This window comes from Bubalus bubalis, chromosome 16 (assembly GCF_019923935.1).
Source record: "Bubalus bubalis isolate 160015118507 breed Murrah chromosome 16, NDDB_SH_1, whole genome shotgun sequence".
Lineage (NCBI taxonomy): Eukaryota > Metazoa > Chordata > Mammalia > Artiodactyla > Bovidae > Bubalus > Bubalus bubalis.
This window is the reverse complement of record NC_059172.1, coordinates 49022189-49044413: the sequence shown is the minus strand read 5'-3', so window position 1 is coordinate 49044413 and position 22225 is coordinate 49022189. Positions and strand designations below refer to the sequence as shown.

General features: G+C 37.1%; 1 protein-coding gene across 34 annotated transcripts in view; it reads left to right on the top strand.

Moving 5' to 3' along the window:
* SOX6 (SRY-box transcription factor 6) overlaps positions 1–22225 on the top strand; it is a 716878-nt gene that overhangs the window by 561361 nt on the left and 133292 nt on the right. For 27 of the 34 annotated variants that reach the window (XM_045162970.1, XM_045162964.1, XM_045162959.1 and 24 more), the window contains 2 exons: positions 9536–9659; positions 22045–22124. In XM_045162970.1, the coding sequence (XP_045018905.1) occupies positions 9536–9659; positions 22045–22124 (204 nt within the window). The remainder of the gene's footprint in view (positions 1–9535; positions 9660–22044; positions 22125–22225) is intronic. The other 7 variants (XM_045162950.1, XM_025265819.3, XM_045162975.1 and 4 more) reach the window with 1 other exon arrangement.

Here is a 22225-nt window from a genome sequence, read left to right as displayed (position 1 = left end):
TGGTGACAATAGTAATCAACATTCCAGGAAAATAAATTGTATTGTATGAAAGATGAATGGTAACAAAGTGTTTTGCATGTTATCCTTGTGGGAGTTTGAGAGAGAGAAAATGTCTTGCCTTCAACAAACAAATAAACAAAGCAGAATCTTTTTCTTATATTATGTGTACAGTTATTATCCATTGGATGTTGGTGGGAAACATCTAGGAAGATTGGACTCTGTGTTCTTAAAGACTCAGAAAATTTGTGTCTCATAATTGCTCCTGATAAAATATCAGTTTGATTATTCTCCTGCTAGAGCTAGGTGGATTCTCTATAGGCAAGGATTTGTAATCCACCATTAGCGGTACCAGCCAGAGATTTGCTAAATAAGACAAATGAAAAGCAGACAAAGTGATATCAAAATTTATTTAAACATCATTCTTAAATCTTCTATAATGAGAACAGCTAGAACTCTATACTTTTTGCAGTTATATTAACAATAATATTGCCCTATGGAAATTAGTGCTCGGAAAACCAGTTCTTGAGTCCTCGATGGTTCTCCTGTTTATTAGTTGGCACAAAATGCCTACTATGTATGTCCTTAGCCCTGTGATAAGAGCAATGGGGAATAGAGCAATATAAGTGTCACAGGCTATTCAAGACCCTCAATTTACTTGGTGAGAGATGATTAATGAATTGAAACAATTAGGGAATAGTCAGGTAGGCTGTATATAATAAGCTCCTTTGGATACTTCAAACTATGGTCAATATGTTGACTACTGCTTTATGCTTTTTAAGTCAGGGAAAAACAAAATCTTAAAAATTTAGACAAAAAAAAAAGTTTTGCAACTAAAGGGTTTGTTTTAAAGCATTATTTATCCTATCAAATGAGACCCTTTCCCTCCTAACTCTCCAGAAATAGCTGAGATTTGGCATGCATTTTTTGGCAGTAAGAAGATACCTCCATGCCTTGAAGGCTTTTCATGTAAGGTTCTGGGGACTTTATTTCTTTCACTCTAGACTGTACAGCTTTTATAATGGTAACATTTTATGCAAATAACTCAGCTATTCTTTGCAATAAAGAATATGGCCTTTAAGGAAATTCCTCACCCCCACCCCCACCCTTTCTGTCTTTCTTTATGCCCTGAGTCTCCCTCTAATTGCTCTTTCTCTCTTGTTGTATTTTTTGTCTCTGTCTTCCCCTCCCTCCTTCATGATTTACAAACATTGGAAACATTCCTTCCAACAGATAAAGGAAGCTTTCTCCAATTAAATCACATGAGGAATGATTTTCTAGAAATAAGGCATTAAAAAGATCTTCACTTGCTCACTGTCTTTAACTAGGTAACAGAGATTAATATTGTTCATGATTTTCAATACAAATACTTATTTCCTGTCACTAAGAAAAGTTAAATAATCCTCATGAAAGAAAATGAGCCCCCCTGAGTGTCACTCTGTTTGCATATTAGCACGTAGCCAGGTCTCTGCCAAGTTGCTTTCTGACTGACTGCTGCAGATGCTCTTTCTCAAGTATTCTGAGTCATATCTTTAGTGCAAGTCTTCAGGGACAAACAATAGCACCTGTTCCTCACAAGATATCAGGCCAGTTAGCCCATTCATGTATCTTTAATGAAGCTCTGGGGCAGATGGCAAAAAAAGGCATCATCAACTTAGCACAGAGAAAACAAAGGGCATAAGTATTGATGCAACAATGCTGTTTGACGAATAGAGAGAGACAGAACCTAAGTGTTTCACGTGCATCTGCTGCTGTCTCGAGTGTCTAAAAGATGTGAGTTACACCCTAGCAATTAAAATTTCTGGGCATGTAGCCTATTTGATCGAGAATGTGTTCCTCACCCTCTGCAAAAGGGAAATGCTTTGGTCTGGGACTGTGGAAGTTTAGAATTAATGGGCAGTTAGGCTTTAAGGGATACAGTTTGCTTCTTTCCTGATACACTGACTAGCTCCACCTATGACAGGGTTCCTGGATTCTCATTAGTCGTTCCAGTTATATGCCCAGTTATTTCTGACGTCCAAAGCAATAAAAAATAATGCACTTTTATGCTCAGAGATTATTTTTGGTTAAATTAAGTTTTACTCTTTATATTAACAAAATCAGTTTTACTTCTACCTATGGGATGATTGAGCATTCTTTGGCATTGCCTTTCTTTGGGATTGGAATGAAAACTGACCTTTTCCAGTCCTGTGGCCACTGCTGAGTTTTACAAATTTGCTGGCATATTGAGTGCAGCACTTTCACAGCATCATCTTTCAGGATTTGAAATGGCTGCACTGGAATTCCATCACCTCCACTAGCTTTGTTCATAGTGATGCTTTCTAAGGCCCACTTGACTTCACATTCCAGGATGTCTGGCTCTAGCTGAGTGATCACACCATCGTGATTATCTGGGTCGTGAAGATCTTTTTTGTACAGTTCTTCTGCACTCATCTCACACGCTGGTAAAGTAATGCTCAAAATTCTCCAAGCCAGGCTTCAGCAATACGTGAACCGTGAACTTCCAGATGTTCAAGCTGGTTTTAGAAAAGGCAGAGGAACCAGAGACCAAATTGCCAACATCCGCTAGATCATTGAAAAAGCAAGAGAGTTCCAGAAAAACATCTATTTCTGCTTTATTGACTATTGCAAAGCCTTTAACTGTGTGGATCACAATAAACTGTGGAAAATTCTGAAAGAGATGGGAATACCAGACCACCTGACCTGCCTCTTGAGAAACCTGTATGCAGGTCAGGAAGCAACAGTTAGAACTGAACATGGAACAGCAGACTGGTTCCAAATAGGAAAAGGAGTACGTCAAGGCTGTATATTGTCACCCCGCTTATTTAACTTCTATGCAGAGTACATCATGAGAAACGCTGGGCTGGAAGAAGCACAAGCTGAAATCAAGATTGCCGGTAGAAATATCAATAACCTCAGATATGCAGATGACACCAACTTTATGGCAGAAAGTGAAGAGGAACTCAAAAGCCTCTTGATGAAAGTGAAAGAGGAGAGTGAAAAAGTTGGCTTAAAGCTCAACATTCAGAAGATGAAGATCATGGCATCTGGTCCCATCACTTCATGGGAAATAGATGGGGAAACAATGGAAATAGTGTCACTTTATTTTTTTGGGCTCCAAAATCACTGCAGATGTTGACTGCAGCCATGAAATTAAGACACTTACTCCTTGGAAGAAAAGTTATGACCAACCTAGATAGCATATTCAAAAGCAGAGACATTACTTTGCCAACAAAGGTCCATCTAGTCAAGGCTATGGTTTTTCCAGTGGTCATGTATGGATGTGAGAGTTGGACTGTGAAGAAAGCTGAGCACTGAAGAACTGATGCTTTTGAAGTGTGGTGTTGGAGAAGACTCTTAAGAGTCCCTTGGACTGCAAGGAGATCCAACCAGTCCATTCTAAAGGAGATCAGCCCTGGGTGTTCTTTGGAAGGAATGATGCTAAAGCTGAAACTCCAATACTTTGGCCACCTCATGTGAAGAGTTGACTCATTGGAAAAGACTCTGATGCTGGGAGGGATTGGGGGCAGCAGGAGAAAGGGACAACAGAGGATGAGATGGCTGGATGGCATCACCGACTCGATGGATGTGGGTTTGGGTGAACTCCGGGAGTTGGTGATGGACAGGGAGGCCTGGTGTGCTGTGATTCATGGGGTCACAAAGAGTCGGACACAAATGAGCGACTGAACTGAACTGAACAAAACTGATGGGATATTTGGGGGGCTTCCCTAGTAGCTCAGATGGTAAAGAATCTGCCTACAATGCAGGAGACCTGAGTTCAATCCCTGAGTCTGGAAGGTCCCCTGGGGAAGGCAATGGCAACTCACTCCAGTATTCTTGCCTGGAGAATTCCACTGACAGAGGAGCCTGGCAGGCTACAGCCCACTGTGTCGCAAAGCATCGGACATGAGTGAGCAACTAACATACACACATGGGATAATTATGGCTCAGCAGGTAAAGAATCCACCTGCAGTGCAGGATACACAGGAAACCCAAGTTCGATCCCTGGGTCAGGAAGATCCCCGAAGAAGGAAATGGCAACCACTCCATTATTCTTGCCTGACAAATCCCATGGACAGAGGAGCCTGATTGGCTACAGTTCTTGGGGTCACAAAGAGCTGGACATGACTGAGCAACTAAGCATAGCACAGCACATGGGATAATTAAAGAATCTGAATTTGGGCTAAGGGAAAACTGCACTTTCAAGAAAAAAAGATGCTATTTGAAATTTTGATAACTTCTTGAAAAAGACATGTGGAGACTGGTCACTCTTTGATGGAATTCTATTATTTCTTATTCTTTAGTAGAATATTTTTGGAACTTGCTGTTTACAATGTGACTGCCTTTCCTGGCATGTTACCAAATGGGAAAATAAGATGATGGGATGATAAAGGAAAGGCAGGCTTACATTCTTCAGAGCAGGATGGGACTTTTCTCTTTTATCAAAATTCTTTATCTTCCTTAGACACTGATATGCAGTGCAGTAAACTTAATTCACAACTTCCATAGAAGAAAAATACTTTAGATGCTTATGTGATGCTTGTATGGCCACCAAATCCCCTTTCCTTACCTCCCCCACCCACCTTGTTCTTGCTTTCCATTTTTGTCCCACCTTCAACCAATAATCTTCTAGTAAGTAAAATAAATGGAAAGTTCTGAAAGGGGAAATTATTGCTTTAATTCATGATTTCCACTCACTTTATTTGCACTAGGTCATACTGGTGAACTTTGTATGAAAGGTGGTAGTTGGAAGTATCCATAGAATTTTAATTACCTGTGCTACCTTTTATGACACATAATTTTTTAAAAATGGTATCCCATTGGCGAGATCTGAGTAAGGCTGTTGGATTGTGTCAATGTCAGTGTCCTGGTTGTGATATTGTTCTATAATTTTTCAAGTTTCATCATTGGGAGAAACTGAGTCAAGTATACATGGGATCTTTTGTATCATTTATTATAACCGCATGTAAATTCACAATTATATTTAGCAAAAGATGACTTTATGCTTAATATAGTACTTAAAAGTATAGGCTTTGAGCCTGACATACCTGGCCTTGAATCTTGGCTCCATCACTTTTTAAGTGACTGTGTTACCTAATTTCTCCTTGTTTCGTCTTTCTCATTAAATAAATGAGGACAGTAACAGTAAGTACCTGATCAAATCTTGAGAATTAAACGAGATGGAGCATTTAAATCACTTTCCCATATGCTTGACATAGAGGAAATACTGGAAAATATTAGTTGCTGTGATGATGATGATGATTTCTGTAATTAGAGATATAAGAGGAGCTTTTCATCATTTCTCAGCCTGTGTTCTAACTGGCTACTGGATATTTTGGCTTATATTTAATGAAGGCATTTTGAATTTGCATATCATTATTTTACTTAAAATAAGGTCAACTTTATCATTTGAATCTAAATGATTATTGCTAACGCATTAATTGGAATTGATGACAAATTTGAGATCAATGTGTAGGTACAAAATAAGAGAAGAAACAGACTGAAACTGAACAACACAGTATCTATACTCCCTAGTATCTATATTTCAGAGACACATCTCTGAAATATAAAATTATTTTCAGTTGCAGCCCTTCAGATTTTCTCTATGCAGAGAATGTACATGTATGATTTCTCGCTTTTCTTTTACTGAAGTCCATGCGATATAATGGAAAAAGCACTGAACAGGGTGCAGAAGTTCTGGACTCTAGATCCAGGTCTGTCGCAGGCAATGTGACCTCAGTTTTACCTTCTCAAGCCACCTGGTTCCCTAGTGTAAATTGTGAGATTTGAACTGGATTAGTGACTCTCAAAGAATGGTCCTTGAACCAACAGCACTAACTAGCTTCACCTAGGAACTTGTTAGAACAGTATATTCAGGTTCCCACCTCAGATCTACTGATTTCTGAGAATGGGATCAAATAATTTTTGTTTGAACAAGCCCTCCAGATGATTCCAAAGTCCACAAAAGTTTGAGAATCTCTCTGGATTAAATTTTAGTCTACATTCTAGACTGTTGGCCCCAACCCCCAGAGTTTCTGTTTCATAGGTCTGGGCTGGAGTCTGATAATTTGCTTTTTTTAACGCTCTCAGGTATTGCTGATGCTGCTGGTTGGGTACCGCACTTCGAGAACTACTAGGTTAGATAAACTCCAAGCTTCACTTCAACTCTGTGATTCCATCATTGTCATTGTTCCCACAATACCTTCTGTCCCACTCCTTATTTACTTTGTTTCTCAGTTTATTGAAACTGCCTCTTTCCTCACAGCATTGAAACTTTCTAAAATATCCTGTTATGTAGAGGATGGTGGACAGAAAAGAACTTCCCTAAGTTCTTACAGCTTACGTTAGTATGAAACACCTACAGCTCTTTAATGTTAAAAATGGCCTTAATTAGTTAACTTTAGTCTCTCAGTTACATAGCTAGCTACAAAGGAAATATGTTCAGACACCAAGATTTAATCATTAAAGTCTGATACCTGATTGCCATTGATGCCCTTATGCTCAAGATCTGAAGAGCTTGGGCTCCAATGTAAAAATAAAATTATGTTTTCAGATGCTGTTTAATGAATAACACTAAGGATCCCAAATTACATCTTCAAATGAGCCTTTTAATCCCACCTTTTTTTTTTTTCCTTCGTGTTCTGGATATTTAGGAGAAGATATTGCTCTGTGAGACATGGGTCTGCTAAAAACAAACAAGCCTCTGCCTGCCAAACTGAATTATTTATTTGACTCATGTTTTCTTATTTGAAGTAGAGTTATGGGTTAAGATCCACTGTTTCTTGTATTAGTTCTTTAGTAGTTTGATAAATTTCTAGTACTGAATAGAAAACTGGATAAGAAAAACTAAGGATCTAATATTTACTGAGTGCCTATTAAATGCTAGTCACCATGCCCCAAGCATTACTTTTCTTGTTTATTTAATCCTCACAACAACCACGCTGCTAACTACCAGCTACGTTAGTACACATTAGCTTTGGTTTTTACATGAGAAAATAGACTCAGGAAGGCTGAGTAACTGTTCAAGATCACACTGCCAAGGAAATGACACTGTATAGATTTAAGCTTCAGATTCATTTGACAACAAAGCCTTTGTAGACATAGTAGATTCTGAATAAATGTGTTGAATGAATTGAGGAATGACTATATGACATTATCTTCCTAACGTTGGCTTTTAAACAAACGTAGAATTATAAAGTTGAAAATGCACCATAGGTCATTATCTAATTAGAGTTTAAGTTATGTCTATCCTTTAAAGTATCTGTGGCATATGAGTATACAGCCGTTACTTGACCACTTCCCTGGAGAAGGGCATGGCAACCCACTCCAGTATTCCTGCCTGGAGAATCCCATGGACAGAGGAGCCTGGTGGGCTACAGTCCATAGGGTGGCAAGGAGTCATACACGACTGAATCGTCTTAGCACACACACACATAGGAAAATGGCACAAAGAACCTCTTTAATCACAGTGATTATTGAATAGCTCATTATTAGAAAATTCTTCTTTGCATTAAACTTCCCTAAAACCTTTCTTTCGAGCCTAGTTCTGTTCTTTGTAATCACTCAGACTTAAGTTCTTCTTCCATACATAATTCTTTCAAATATTTCAGCATAAATGTATATCTTCTCTCTCCCAACCAAAATAGCCCCTATTTTTTCAGCTTCTTCTCAAGATCCATAACACATAATAATGATTTAATAAATATTCGTTGAAAGAAGGAAAGAAAAAATTTATTTGATACCTAGACTCCCCACTTTTTGTTTCCTTCCTTTAGAATGTGAAGCATCTGTGCTGTGTTCTGGGTATATGCTAAGACCATATTTCTAAAACGAAATGAAGTGATTTCCTTTGATATACTCTTATACTGGACAATAGTCACCCACAAAAATATCATGTCTTATTTTCTGACATAGAACAATGCTGTCATCTTTGACATCTCAAGTTTGCAAGCTGGAATTGAGCAGCAAACCTCGTGCTTTCCTTCAGGGCTAAAGGCAAGACCTAGGCACCAGGGGATCAGCTCCAGTTGAAGCAGGCTAAGTTTGTACTCAAACGTACAAAACTTGGGCTTACCTCAGCTAAAATGGAAGGAAAAGCTGCCCAAAGCTAGTTTCTTTCACGCCCCACTGGCAAGGTAGTAATTGCACAAAGACCTTTTTATTATAAGTTGATTTTCCTGAGAAATGAATTCAGAGAAATACTGTAAAGTGTTTATTTTTTGCTTGCCCTTTATTAACCCACATCTTAGGGCTTTCCCTAGAGAGAAACTGTTGGTAAATGAAACCTCTTAGACCTGCACAGGAGCATTTTTGCAATCTGTCCCTGGCTGTGAAGGGAACAGGGACAGGATAAGGCAAGTTGGTGCTATTTAAACAGGGTCATCAGCCAGTATATGGAATTATGCCTAAAGAGAATATTTAGGAATTTAAACGGGGGAAGGGTTTGGGGTTTGTAGACTACTAGTAAAGGTTTGTATCTTAAACAGGATATAATGCAACTTTTTTATACTAGTAAGGAGGGTAAAGACCCTATTTGAACTTAAAGATCGTGGCTGTTAGTACATCGTAGTTTTGATCTTTAAATAACAAAAGTCCTATAGTTTAATTTATAAAATCATGCCCTGAAAGCCAGTACAAAACCTCCCTGTGATGCTATTCTGGAATCAGGACAGCATGCATAGAGTAAGGGAAGGAGCTGGGAAATTAAAATGTAATTTTCACAGACATGATTCTGTCATAGTTCTTATTTTCTTTATATGGAATACAAATACTGATATAGAGTGAAGATTTTCTGTTTTGCATTTTTGTGCTCTTTGATACATTTATTGAGGTCAAATGAAATTTGATATAGTAGGATTTATTATGAAATGCTCTCTGAATACAACTCCATAATTACTCAGCTACATGGTAGTGCATAAAGCTGTAAAACTGCTTAGCCAGACAAGCAATTTATATGTTACATCGAGGTGTGTATGGCAAAGAATATTAGTTTAATTGGGAGCCAAGAGGTAGTAGCCTTAAATCTGAAGGGCTATATGTTTGACATAATGCAGCAAGGCCTTGAAATAAGATATCTAAACTGGGGAGCTACAGCTTTTGGAATATATAACAATTAGACATTACTTTCTGACCAAGGATACTAGTAACAGTTTTCAAAATAAAGCACAGAATGCAAAGCTGATGAAAGGGCAAAACCTTTCAACACTGTACCGTGAAAGAATAAAACATTCCTTCTGGCTCTTTGTTTTTTAAGAAAGAAAGAAAATGAAAGAAAAAAGTCAAGATGAAAGAAAACCATTCACTATAATTTAGTGGAAGCAGGGATGAGGCAAATTCACAAGGAGGTTAGATCGTTGGTATACCAGTGGAATCTGAATGGGATTTGATAAAGTTAGCCTGAATTTTCTCTGGGACCAGATTTGGAATGAGGTTAGAAATGGGTGGCTGTTTGGGTACCAGCACACCACCAGGAGTGAAAAACAAATACTTCTTGGCGTGCATTTGCTCTGTGTCTGATCATAGGCTCTCTTCTGTTTAGCAGGTTCAGGGTCACATGCCTCCGCTCATGATCCCAATTTTTCCACATGACCAGCGGACCCTGGCAGCAGCTGCTGCTGCCCAACAGGGATTCCTCTTCCCCCCTGGAATAACATACAAACCAGGTAAGTAGACAGGGATTTAACATTCTTTCGTGAATGCTAAGATCCGTATGTTTTTGCTTAGTAGTCAAAACAAACACAGAAGCATATGAAGGAACTATGAATAAAAAGATCATAAAAGGTATTTTAAAGTAAAATTAGAATTGTGAAGGGGGCATGTTAGTAACTAATTGATTGCTTGAAACTTTACTTTCTCTTCTTCCACTTGAATTTGTTCTGTATTCACAGATAAAATGCTACTTTCCCTCGGGACTACAAATTTTGTCAGCTCTCTCTCATATCTTTACTGTGAATAATTGTCTTTGGTTAAAGATACTTTTCTCTTCCTGAGAGCTTTTATTCTCTAAGAAAGTGGTCACATATAGTATAAAATGCTATTATTGTTTGTGGTCTGATTTCACTTGGAAGAAAAATTCAAACTGAACTGATTTAATTAGCTTGCCACTAATAGGTAAAATTCCTTTTTTATTTCAGTCTAAATAATGAAGCATTCAGTAGTACTTTCTCATTCATCTTTGAACCTCAAAGACGAGGTCACATAACCTTGCAGTGAAATATGTTTTGAGATGATTTAGCAAATGTTATGATTTTTCTTTATTCCTCTGGGTTTACTGGACTCCTGGGGAATTCAATTAGGGGCATAATGGTTTGAAGCTTCTTTCAGAGCATCCTTGTAAACAGGGCTTTAAATGTTTAAAGATATGTTGCCAAAGGAATCCAATGTAAGAAGATAGTCAAGTAAATAAAAGTCAACCTTAATTTCATTTGTGCATTCTTTGTAAGTGACCTCACCTCAGAAGTAGTGACCTTGTTCTACTCATTAATAATTTCTGTGTCAAGTTCTTTTTAACGTATTAACCTGATTATATTAACCTCCCAATCTGAGTACAACAGATCTGAGTGCAGCAGATTTTTTTGTGTGTGTATGGATTTATAAAGGTATTTTAATATGCTTAAAGCAACAATAAAATATAAGTCACTTTACAAAATTCTCTGTGAGGAAACTTACTGAATAGCTTAAGAACAAGCCTAATGGGTTTTAACATCTATTTGTTGCCATCAGTTACTCTTATGTATTTGGTAGAGAACCCTCTGCCAGTGAAGAAAGATAAGATGTCTGTGTCAAAACCCAAATGATTCAAAAAATAGAGATTTTTGAGAGATTGGCTAATTTAAGGACTGACTTTAAAAATCCCTCAGATACAAACCTGAGTAAAAGGATACCTGAGTAAAAGAAAATTGTGTTATTCAACTTGTTAAAAGTTGATTTTTCTAGAGCAGAATTTTTAGAGCAAGTTGTATTCTATGAAATTCATGTCTACATTAAGGACAGGATTATATTTTGCCAGAGAATATCTTTCTGTCAGTGCAGTGGTTCAGTTCTTCTCTGATCTCTATAAATAGTTTTGAACTCTGTTCATTTTGACTTCTTTCGGAGTGTTGGTGTACACTAAGTTTACTTGTTTATTCTGAATCTGAGTTGTCATCCCTACACCAGTCTTAGAAACCTTTTAGATACACTATACATGGAAACTCTCTAATGTTCATGTTTTTAAATTTAAAATTCTCCACATTTCAAAATCAGGTTATGGGCATTATTTTCTACTAGACATAGACACCAACATAATTAGCATATAATGTAATTTTGTTAAGACAATAATATTGTTTTCTATGGGGGAAGCTACTTTGATGTAGTCAGTGAGTTTGGACCATTTTATAAAGCATCTCCTCACGCAGTATCAGTGAGATTGCAGTGGACAAGGATCTAGAGACTGGGGCGATACTGTGCAGCAGTGCATTACTCCCGCAGAACAGCATCTGCGCAGCATGGAGCAGGGTCTTGGGGTAGCAAAGCTGGATTTGATTATGTTGCTAAAACCTGCTAGTTAGGGCAGGACCATGGATTTAGACGTGTAGGATGATTTTTCATCACAAGCAAGGCTGGTAAAAAAGGTATTATCTGGTGACCTCTAAGTTATGTCAGAGAATTGAGTTAACCAGAACTCTAAATTCCCAGGTAGCTTCCCGGGTGGCTCAGAGGGTAAAGAATCTGCCTGCAATGCAGGAGATGTGGGTTCAATCCCTGGGTCAGGAAGATCCTCTGGAGGATGGCAGCCCACTCCAGTGCTCTCACCTGGAGAATCCTATGGGCAGAGGAGCCTGGAAGGCTACAGTCCATAGGGTTGCAAAGAGTTGGACATGACTGAGCATGAGTGCAATGCGCATATGCTAAATTATTAAATACTTTGGCTAATGCAGGTTTTATTGTTTATAAAAATTATACTTTAAAAGAATTAAATGTTTATATGAATGTTTAAAAGAATTATATGTTCAGATGCTACTGGTAGAGACCATACTTAGGAGACTTGGTATATGTAGTGTTCTTGTCATTCACATGAATTGGGAGAGGAGAATACTATTTGACTGGAGCCTGGACAAGGAAAACATTTTTGCCCCAAACTGAACTATAGAATTTCACTTGTGTGACAGCAAGACAAGTAGAGGAGCAGCATCACATGTAAAAGTCTTGAAATGGTGGTTAACTGTATAGTTTGATCCCCTAAGCAGCAAGAAGAATAAGTGCTACATTGGCTCTCTTTTTGCTCCTTTTTCATCTTCCCATAAACTGAAACAATTCCATACTGTTTTTTAAAATTAATTTTTATTGGAGTATGATTCTTTTCAATGTTGTGTTAATTTCTACTGTACAGCAGAATGAATCACCCATAAATGTACATATATCCTCTCCCTTTTGGATTTCCTTCCTGTTCAGGTCACCAAAGTGCATTAAGTAGAGTTCCCTATGCTGTACAATATGTTCTCAATAGTTATCTATTTTATATGTAATATCAATAGTGTATATGAGTCAGTCTCAGTCTCCCAATTGCTCCCACTCCCACTGCCCTCTTGATACCCCTGTATTTCTTCTCTACATCTGTGTCTCTGCTTTTGCTTTGCAAATCAGATCATCTATACTATTTTCTCTAGATTCAAATTCTGTATTGTTTTTGCCTCCGGCTGATTGAATAATCATCTTCATTTCCAGAAAGCAAAGACCACCTTGGGGTTATGTTCACTGTTAAAGCTGACTATTTCTGAATCCATATAGTACATTCTAAACAAATATATCGGAGAAGGCAATGGCACCCCACTCCAGTACTCTTGCCTGGAAAATCACATGGACAGAGGAGCCTGGTAGGCTGCAGTCCATGGGGTCAGTAAGAGTCGGACACGACTGAGCGACTTCACTTTCACTTTTCACTTTCATGCATTGGAGAAGGAAATGGCAACCCACTCCAGTGTTCTTGCCTGGAGAATCCCAGGGACTGGGGGAGCCTGGTGGGCTGCCGTCTATGGGGTCGCACAGAGTCGGACACGATTGAAGCGACTTAGCAGCAGCAGCAGCAAACAAATATATAGAGAGCTATCAGCTTTCTCTCCTTCTGATAATTTGACCCATTGTTCTGGGCATTTCAGAACACCAGCAACACATGGCATTCCATGTGAACACCAGCCAAGCTCTCCCACCTTGGTAGGTTGGTGAGGAGGCAGGTTGACTACAGAGATTGTACCAGTTTCAGGGGAACATCTATCAAAATTACTTGTGTAGAATTTCTCTTATTGAGTTTTAATCCTTAGTTAACTTCCCCCCCTTTTAAAACTGATTCTCTAATTAGAGACATCTTTCTAGAAAGTAACTTACCAGGGCCTAGAACATACACCACAGAATATTGGTTGCTTTGCTTTATCACATCATGATAAAGCAGACTGAGAGATACAGCAGTCCAGGGTAAGATAAATACAGTTGAGCACCTGTGTTTGTGAAAATGAACAACAACAACAAAAAGCTTTTGTAGCTGCCAATGTGTATATCAGATCGATTGAACTGACTGTAAAAGAAAGATACTAGGTAGGCTCCTTGTGTGCCAGGGATGGTTCAGCCGACCATGGGCTTCATGTAGCTGGGATTTTAAAAAATGATTGCTGCTAAGGCAGCACCCTTAACATTTCCCAGGAGGTTCTAGGAACAGGATGTCTGCCTGCTCATGACTCCTTACTTACTTATTAAGTAATATTATATTAAGTATTATGATAACAGTTAAAGTTTATTGAATAATTACTTTGTGCCAAAGAGTGTATTAAATGTCCCACATTTATTATATTTATTTAATTCTTACTTGAACATGTCACTTAGACTTGCTGAGCCTCACTTCTTTATCATCTAAAAAAAAATATGTCATGATTTGTCCACTGCTCAGTGTGGGTGTGAAGATTAAGTTTCTTAAAGTATATGAAAGCTCTTTGAAAACATTCTGAAGAACTACGTTTGGGGATAAAGTCTGATCGTGAAACCTGAGTAAATTTAACTACATTAAACTGCATTCTTATCCACTAGACATGTGGTTCAAGAACTGAGCATTTGACTGAGATATACTACCTCTCTGCCTGATGACCAAAAGCAATTTTACTCTAATATACCTAATGCTTCTTTAAGAAAAAAAATGTGGAAGAATATACATAAAATAATACTTTTAATATTAACCATTTTTCAATGTACAACTTAATAGTATTAATACATCTGCAGTGTTTAGTAACCATAATCATGATCTACACTCCAAACTTTTAATCATCAACAACAGAAACACTGGCCATAAACAGTAACTCTCCTTATCCCCTTATCCCAAACCCCTAGAAACTTCTGTCCTGCTATTTTTCTATATGAATTTGCCTATTCTAGATACTTTATATGAATAGAATCATACAATATTAGTCCCTCTGTGTCTGGCTTATTTACTAAGCATAATGTTTTCAAGGTCCCTCCATATTGTAGCATATATCAAAAGTCCATTCTTTCCCCACATTCTGGTTATTGTCAATAATGCTCTTGTGAGCATTGATATGTGAATACCTGTTTGTGTCCCTGTTTTCAGTTCTTTTGGATATATATGTAGGAACGAGATTGTTGAATCCTATGGGTAGTTCTATGTTTAATCTTTTGAGATACCATCAGACTTTTCCATAGGGGTTGTACCTTTTACATTTCCAACCAGCAATGCAACAGTGTTCCAGTTTCTGTATATCCTCACCAATACTTGTTACTTTCCTATTTTTGAAAAAATTAGAGCCATCCTAATAGATGTGAAGTGGTATCTCATTGCGCTTTTGGTTTTCATTTCCCTAATGATTAGTGATTTTGAGCATCTTTTCATGTGCTTACTGGAAATTTGTATAGCTTCTTGGAAATATATCTGTTTAAGTACTTTGCATGGTTTTAAATTTAGTTGTTTGTTTACCCTTACTGCGGAGAAGGCAATGGCACCCCACTCCAGTACTCTTGCCTGGAAAATCCCATGGACAGAGGAGCCTGCCAGGCTCCAGTCCATGGGGTCCCTAAGAGTCGGGCACGACTGAGCGACTTCACTTTGGCTTTTCACTTTCATGCATTGGAGAGGGAAATGGCAACCCACTCTAATGTTCTTGCCTGGAGAATCCCAGGGACGGGGGAGCCTGGTGGGCTGCCGTCTATGGGGTCGCATAGAGTCGGACTTGACTGAAGCGAGTTAGCAGTAGCAGTTACCCTTCCTGAGTTTTGGGAGTTCTTATGTATTCTAGATGTTAATCCTTTGTCAAACTTATGATTTGCAAGTTTTTTTTTCTCATTTTGTAGGTTGCCTTTTCATTTACTTGATAGTATCATTTGATACACAAAAGTTTAATTTTGATGAAGTCTGATTTTTCTGTTTTTCTTTTGTTGTCTGTGCTATTGCTGTCATATCCATGAAATCACTGCCAAGTCCAAGGATTTACTCCTGTGTTTTCTTCTAAGAGTTTTATAGTTTTAGTGCTTAAGTTTAGGTCTTTGATCCATTCCATTAATTTTTGTATATGGTGTAAGTTAAGGATCTAACTTCATTCTTTTGCATGTGGATATCAGTTTTTCCAGCACCATTTGTTGAAAAGATGTCTTTTCTCCAGTAAATGGTCTTGGTGCCCTGATTTAAAAGAAAAGTCAATGAACTGTATATGTAAAGGTTTATGTCTGGGCTGTCTATTCTGCTTCATGAGTCTATATACCTGTTTTTATGCAAGTATTAGTCTGTTTTAATTACTCTAGCTTTGAAGTAAATTTTGAAGTCAGAAAGTATGAGCCTTCCAACTCTACTTTTCTTTCTCAAAATTTGTTTTAGCTGTTGGGGCTCCATGCAGTTCCAAATAAATTTGAGGATTGACTTTTCCATTTCAGGATTGTTGAATTTTGTTAGAAATTTCACTGAATCTATAGATTGCTTTGTTGATCTTAACAATGTTAAGTCTTTCCGTCTATGAACCTGAATGCCTTTCTGTTTATTTAGAGCTTTAAAAATTTATTTCAGAAATGTTTTATGGTTTCCCAGTGTACAAATCTTTGCCTCATTTGTTAAATTTACTGCTAAGTGTTTGATTCTTTTAGATACTATTGTAAATAGAATTGCTTCTTAATTTCCTTTTGGATTGTTCATTGCAGGAATATAGAAACACTTATACCCTGAAACTGCTGCTGAATTTGTTTATTAGCCCTAGTCATGAATTATTTGGGGTGTTCTACATATAGGGCCACTTCATATGCAAATATACATAGTTTTACCTATTTTTATCAATTTGGATGCCATTTGTTTTTTTTTATTTTTTTGTCTAAAAATACTGGCTAGAATTTCTAGCACAGTGTTGTATGGCAGCAGTGAAGTGGCCAATCTTAGTCAAAAAACTTTTTGCCACTGTGATGTTAGCTGTGGGTTTTTCAGAAATACCCTTTATCATGCTGATGAACTTTCCCTCTATTCCTAGTTTTCTGAGAATTTTTATCATGAAAAGATGTTGGGTTTTGGCAAATGCCTTTTCTGCCTCAATTGAGATGATCATGTGGATTTTTTTCCCCATTGTTCTATTAATGTTATGTATTGCATTGATTTTTTTCATGTTGAACCACCCTTGCATTCCTGGGATAAATCCTACTTTGTCATGGTGAATAATCCACTTGATATGCTTTTGGATTTAATATGCTAATATTTTTTTGAGGATTTTAATATTCATGCAAGATATTAATCTATATTTTTTGTGTTTTGTGATGTCTTTATCTGGCTTTGTTATCAAGGGTATATTGGCCTCATTGCCTCATAGTTAGGATGTGTTTCCTCTTCTTCAATTTTTTGAAGATTTTGTAAGGATTAGTGTTAATTTTTCTTAAATGTTCAGTAGATTGGTGAAGCCATCTAACTGGTCCAAGAATTTTCTGTTTTAGGAGGCTTTTGATTGCTTATTTAATCTCTTTATTTGTTAAGGTTTGTTTATATTATCCATTTCTCCTTAAGTCAGTTTAAGTAATTTGTGTTTCAAGGAATTTTTCATTCCTTCCAGATTGTCTAATTTGTTGGTACATAGTTGCTACCTAATACTTCTTTTTAATTCCTTTGTTTCATTTAGCATTTATTGACCACCATTTATTTTCTGATATCTGTATCTATATATATTAATATATGTATGCATATATATAAATATACATATATATTCTCATTAAATTTTTATAGCAACTCTAAACCATAAGTGACATTATCTACATTTTGTTTAAAAAAGAAACTAAAAGTCAAAGAAGATAATTAACTTTCTACATCTTCACCCCAGAAATTAGAGGAGATAGAATTCGGACTGAAGTTCTGAATTTTATACTCTTGCAGGCATGATCTAAGCATAAAGAATATTAAAAAACTCTAACTTTTGTGTGTACATGTGTAAAAGATGTGATTTATATGTATAGGGTTATCAAAATGGCATCTTGTGAAGCTTGCCATTTCTATCTTTTCTTGAATATTTAAAGCAGAGGCATGTAACCACTACTGCTGGAATACTTCATTAATTAAAGTCATCTACTTGAAATCAGGCTCAGCTGGTAAAGAATCCACCTGCAATGCAGGTGACCCCAGTTGGATTCCTGGGTTGGAAAGATTCCCTGGAGAAAGGATAGGCTACCCACTCCAGTATTCCTGGGCTTCCCTGGTGGCTCAGCTGATAAAGAATCCACCTGCAATGTGGGAGACCTAGGTTCAATCCCTGGGTTGGGAAGATCCCCTGGAGAAGGGAAAGACTACCCACTTCAGTATTCTGGCCTGGAGAATGTCACAAAGAGTCAGACACGACTGAGCCACTTTCACTTTCACCCTTGGAATCAACGCATTTCTGAGGTTCTTCAGATTAGTACTCTCTTTTAAATGAGTATTTAGGTCCAAGGAGAAAATACATATGTTCACCTGTATAAAATAACCTAGTTTTATGGAGATAGGGATTATTTTAAATGAGCCCTTCTTCATATATGGAGGCTGTATCATTGGTGAGCTCTCATTAAGTCATAAACTTTAAGTTGTTATTTTAAGTTAATTTCTTACAATGTGGATGCATTTATATTATTTCATCCATACTCACTTATTTAATTGCTATTGTGACAAATTCCATGGTTTTCATACGATTATCTAAGAGTCTGGATGCATTTATGAAATAAGTGAAGAAATTAAGATGATCCTTGATTTTTAGCTCCTTTAAAGGTATGAAAAACAATGCAGATACTCTTAGAAAAAATCTTGAGATCAAGACTCTCCTCATCATTGGCCTATTCTTTGATGAATAGAGGAGAAATTTAGCAGGAGAAATAAGAACATCGTGATCTCAGCAATATATAATATAATCTATGCCAATTTTTTTTTGTCCAATTGTTCTCAGAACAAATTAAAGGTTTTGTTTTATTTTTAGGATTTTAAATATGTCATTCATTGCCTGCTAACTTTTGCTGCAACGTGGTGTGATGTCTCACAAAGATAAATTCAGATTGATTATTGCATTCCCTCAGAATACAGAGGAATTATAATATTTTGCTATTCTGAATACATTCATCCAAGCAAGATGCCATGCGGCATGTCCAAGTCTATATTGGTGATTGTGATGGAAATATTTACATGTTGTAGCAAAAATGGTGATAACTTAAAGAAATGGGGTCTGTCTGAGTTATTTGGCAACTCAAATAACTTACCATTATCCTGTGATACCACCAGACCAAAAAATCTGTGAGAGTAGGGATGTATAGTATTTTTTCCTTTTGTTTTGGAGGATGGAAATGAGGCATGAGACTTTAAGCAAGTAACCAAAGAATCTTTGAGTCCTGTCTCCTAGTTTAATTTCTCTGCTCCTCCCAAACTCTTTAAATAAGTTAACATCTGAAGTTAGCATCTTAGAAGACTGTAACCATCCCAGTCCCTTGTCTTCCTAAAGAATCAAAGAAAATGGACAGATTTTTATCCATGGGAGTTTTTGCTTTTTAATAAAAATAAAGTTTATATTTGAATTATAGAAACTAGTATTTGTGTAGGAGGTAGCCTGTGTCTAATGGGTCCTACATTCATGATACGAGTGCCTCCTTCTCCAGTGTTTACGCCTTAATAAGTTTTGGCTTCATTACACTTTCCTTGAAAATTAAAAAACATACTTTCTTTCATTCAGGGGCTCTTGCTATGGAGCCACTTTGATTCTAGACTTGTGGCAAGTGAAACTAATGTCAGTCTAATTTTCCATAGGTTTTAAATCCTGTTTCATATTTGTTCTGTAATCTTAAGATAAAAATAATCGGTTGGAAAACCTGGAAGCCTGGAGAGATGGATTTATGTAATGGACATTATTTCCCAAATTAGCATTTAGAAGTTGTCTTCTTATACTAGTGGTAGCAAGGGCCAGATTACAGCAGTGCCTAAAACCAACCTGTTTCAACAGGCTTCATCTTCTTTTGTACAAATTTAAAGAGAATGGGTCCTCACGCAAGCATTTCAAATCCAGAGACAAATTTGAAAAAAATTGCTACAACATGTTGGCTGATTTCTTGCCAAGTCAGCTGCCAAGAACTTTTTCTTGATGGACTCTTACACACAGTTAAAGGCGAGGGGGCAGGGAGAGGAAGCATGTAGCTTTTTAAGAGAGGAGTTAAATCTCTCTACCTATTAAATCTTCTCTTCTACTTTTAACCACACCCCCTCCACCCACCTCTTCTTCACCCTTATTCTCTCCCTGTCTGGCCCTTTCCTTTTTCTCTCTCTTCTTATTAGTCCCTGTAATATTCTCTGTTGCTTTAATGTATTCATTTTTACTTTTAGTACTGATACAATGATATGTTCTGGAGAAATAGCTTTCCAAAGATTATATTCAGATATACAGATTCAAACCAGCAGAAAGGTTAAAAACATTTTAAAAATATGCTTGTCAGCAGTGGAAAGAAAGCTGTTTGTAGCCAGCAGGTGAGCTGGAGAGTACTACAGGGTGTGGTAGAGATAGTAATAAATTAACTGGCAAGCCAAAAACGATATTAAAAAAATCAGCTATTTCATAGCATAGAAGCATGACAGCTATGAAAAAAGGAGTGCCCCAGGGAATTCTTTTAGAGTTTGATTTTTTTAAAATATGTTTGACATGAAAAATGTTTTAGTACAAATAAAGCAACTGGTATTAAACTTACAGGGAGGGGGTTATGGTTTAGAATTAGTATGAATAATGCATGATATTTAAAGAAAGAACAGCTCTAAAATGTTCTGAGAGGCAACCCATGTTGATAGTTGGAATGGTGATTTTTTCCCCTATTTTTGAAGCATCATTAATTCAGCATCATTTTGTGATTTTTTTAACCTGATAAGATATCAACCAAAGAAATACTATTTGACTTAGATTAGGATATTCTTTCTTCAGATAATTTAGTTTAAATATCGAGAGGATCGGTAGAATTATTTAAGCGTAAAGCGACAGTCATTTACTATAAAAAATAATTTGGCCTAGTTATCTTTTTTAAAAAGCTCATGTAGCCCTGCAAACCAAAATCAACCTCATGGAAGGGGAAAAACAAGATCAGATATTTTGAACATTACTCCATAGGAGACCAGCACAATATAGTGTTAGTGACTGCATTGTAGCAGTGCTCCATATGCAATCAGAAGCCAATTGTTACTGGACTGTGTACAGCACACACTGTGCTCAATGGTCTGATGAGGTATTATGGATATGATGCAAAGAGACTGTGTAGATTAGAAGCAAACAATTTGTTAAAAGTGAAAGCAACTTAACATTCACATCGGGTCAGCTGAGTAGCACTTCATGTAGCAAACAGGATGCGTTCCAAGGAACCAGGGGCACCAGGAAGGGGCCAGGTATTAGTGTCCACGCAAGAAAAGAGAGATTTCATTGCTTTCTAGTTGGCTACCTTTATTACTGTGATTCTTTCTACACTTTTCGTTATTACATTCAGCTTTTAGTGTGGAAAAGTTCTTGCAAAACAGCATGATTATTATAAGTGTCCAAAATGTGTGGAGGAATAGCCTATTAAAATATAGCCTAGAGATAGTACATAGCACTGCCTTTAAAATAAGTAGCTGAAGCCAAAGTGATACTCCATTAAATCACTGATAGTGTGTAATTTATCCATACGTATTAATTTTGATTTCAGTTAGCACTATCACAATACATTCCTCATTACTTTCTATGGGTTCTTCAGGTTGCCTGCTTCACACAGCCTGTGCTCTTAGGTCATAGAAGGTGCTTTAGCCCCGCTGTTTAGGAGTAGTCTGGAGCCAGAAACACATTAATAAGATGTGGCACTGATCTCTGCTGAACCATGCTCAATCTCGACCAGACTTTTAATATAGATATCACATGTAAAACGTGTGGTTATTTAGTCAAATCATCGTCAAAGAATACGTGAGAAGGGCCTAGTGTGTGTCATGATTCTGTAGTAGTTTCCACCAAAAGTTAGTGCAGAAAACAGTCTCCCATCTTTTGGGGATACCAGGCATTTCACAGAATATTAGTTTCTCTCACCCCTCTCAAATTAAAGAGGTTGCATTTAAATTTTTTTCTCTAATTTTTTTTTAAATAAAATAAAGGTTAGGGTTATGGACAGTCAATAACTCTTAATCTTTTTTGGACTGTGATACTCTGCCTTGTCTACCAAGCCAAAACGTTTTGTTGTTTTAATATAAAAACCTTAATGCTTCCTCGGTGAACTGAATGTCAGCCTGGCTTTAAGATATTTTTTTACCCTTAAAAAAATGATGTATTACAAGATTTGTAATGGAGTGAACATGCTTGAATTGCACATTTAATTTTTTTAACATCACATTCATGTTTTGCCAGTTTGCCTACCAGCTATCTGTTAACAAAAAGTTCCAAGGCAGCCCTGCAAGTCTGTGCCCAACTAAGCCTTTTGTTTCTGCAGATGTTTGGGCTTAGAGCAATGTTGTAAAGCTCAGGCAATCCAAGGACCAAGTTTGTACTTGTCTGCTGTGATTCCCAGTGCATTGTCTAAACCTGTATGCATTGTTCTTTCTGACAGGTGATAACTACCCCGTACAGTTCATTCCATCAACAATGGCAGCTGCTGCTGCTTCTGGACTCAGCCCTTTACAGCTCCAGGTAAGTGCCAGAGAAAAAAATGTGGGCTACGAGCCAGTCCTTTAGTGGAAAACTGCTAACCAGCTGTATGCTAAATAATGACCTGAATGTTAAATAATTTT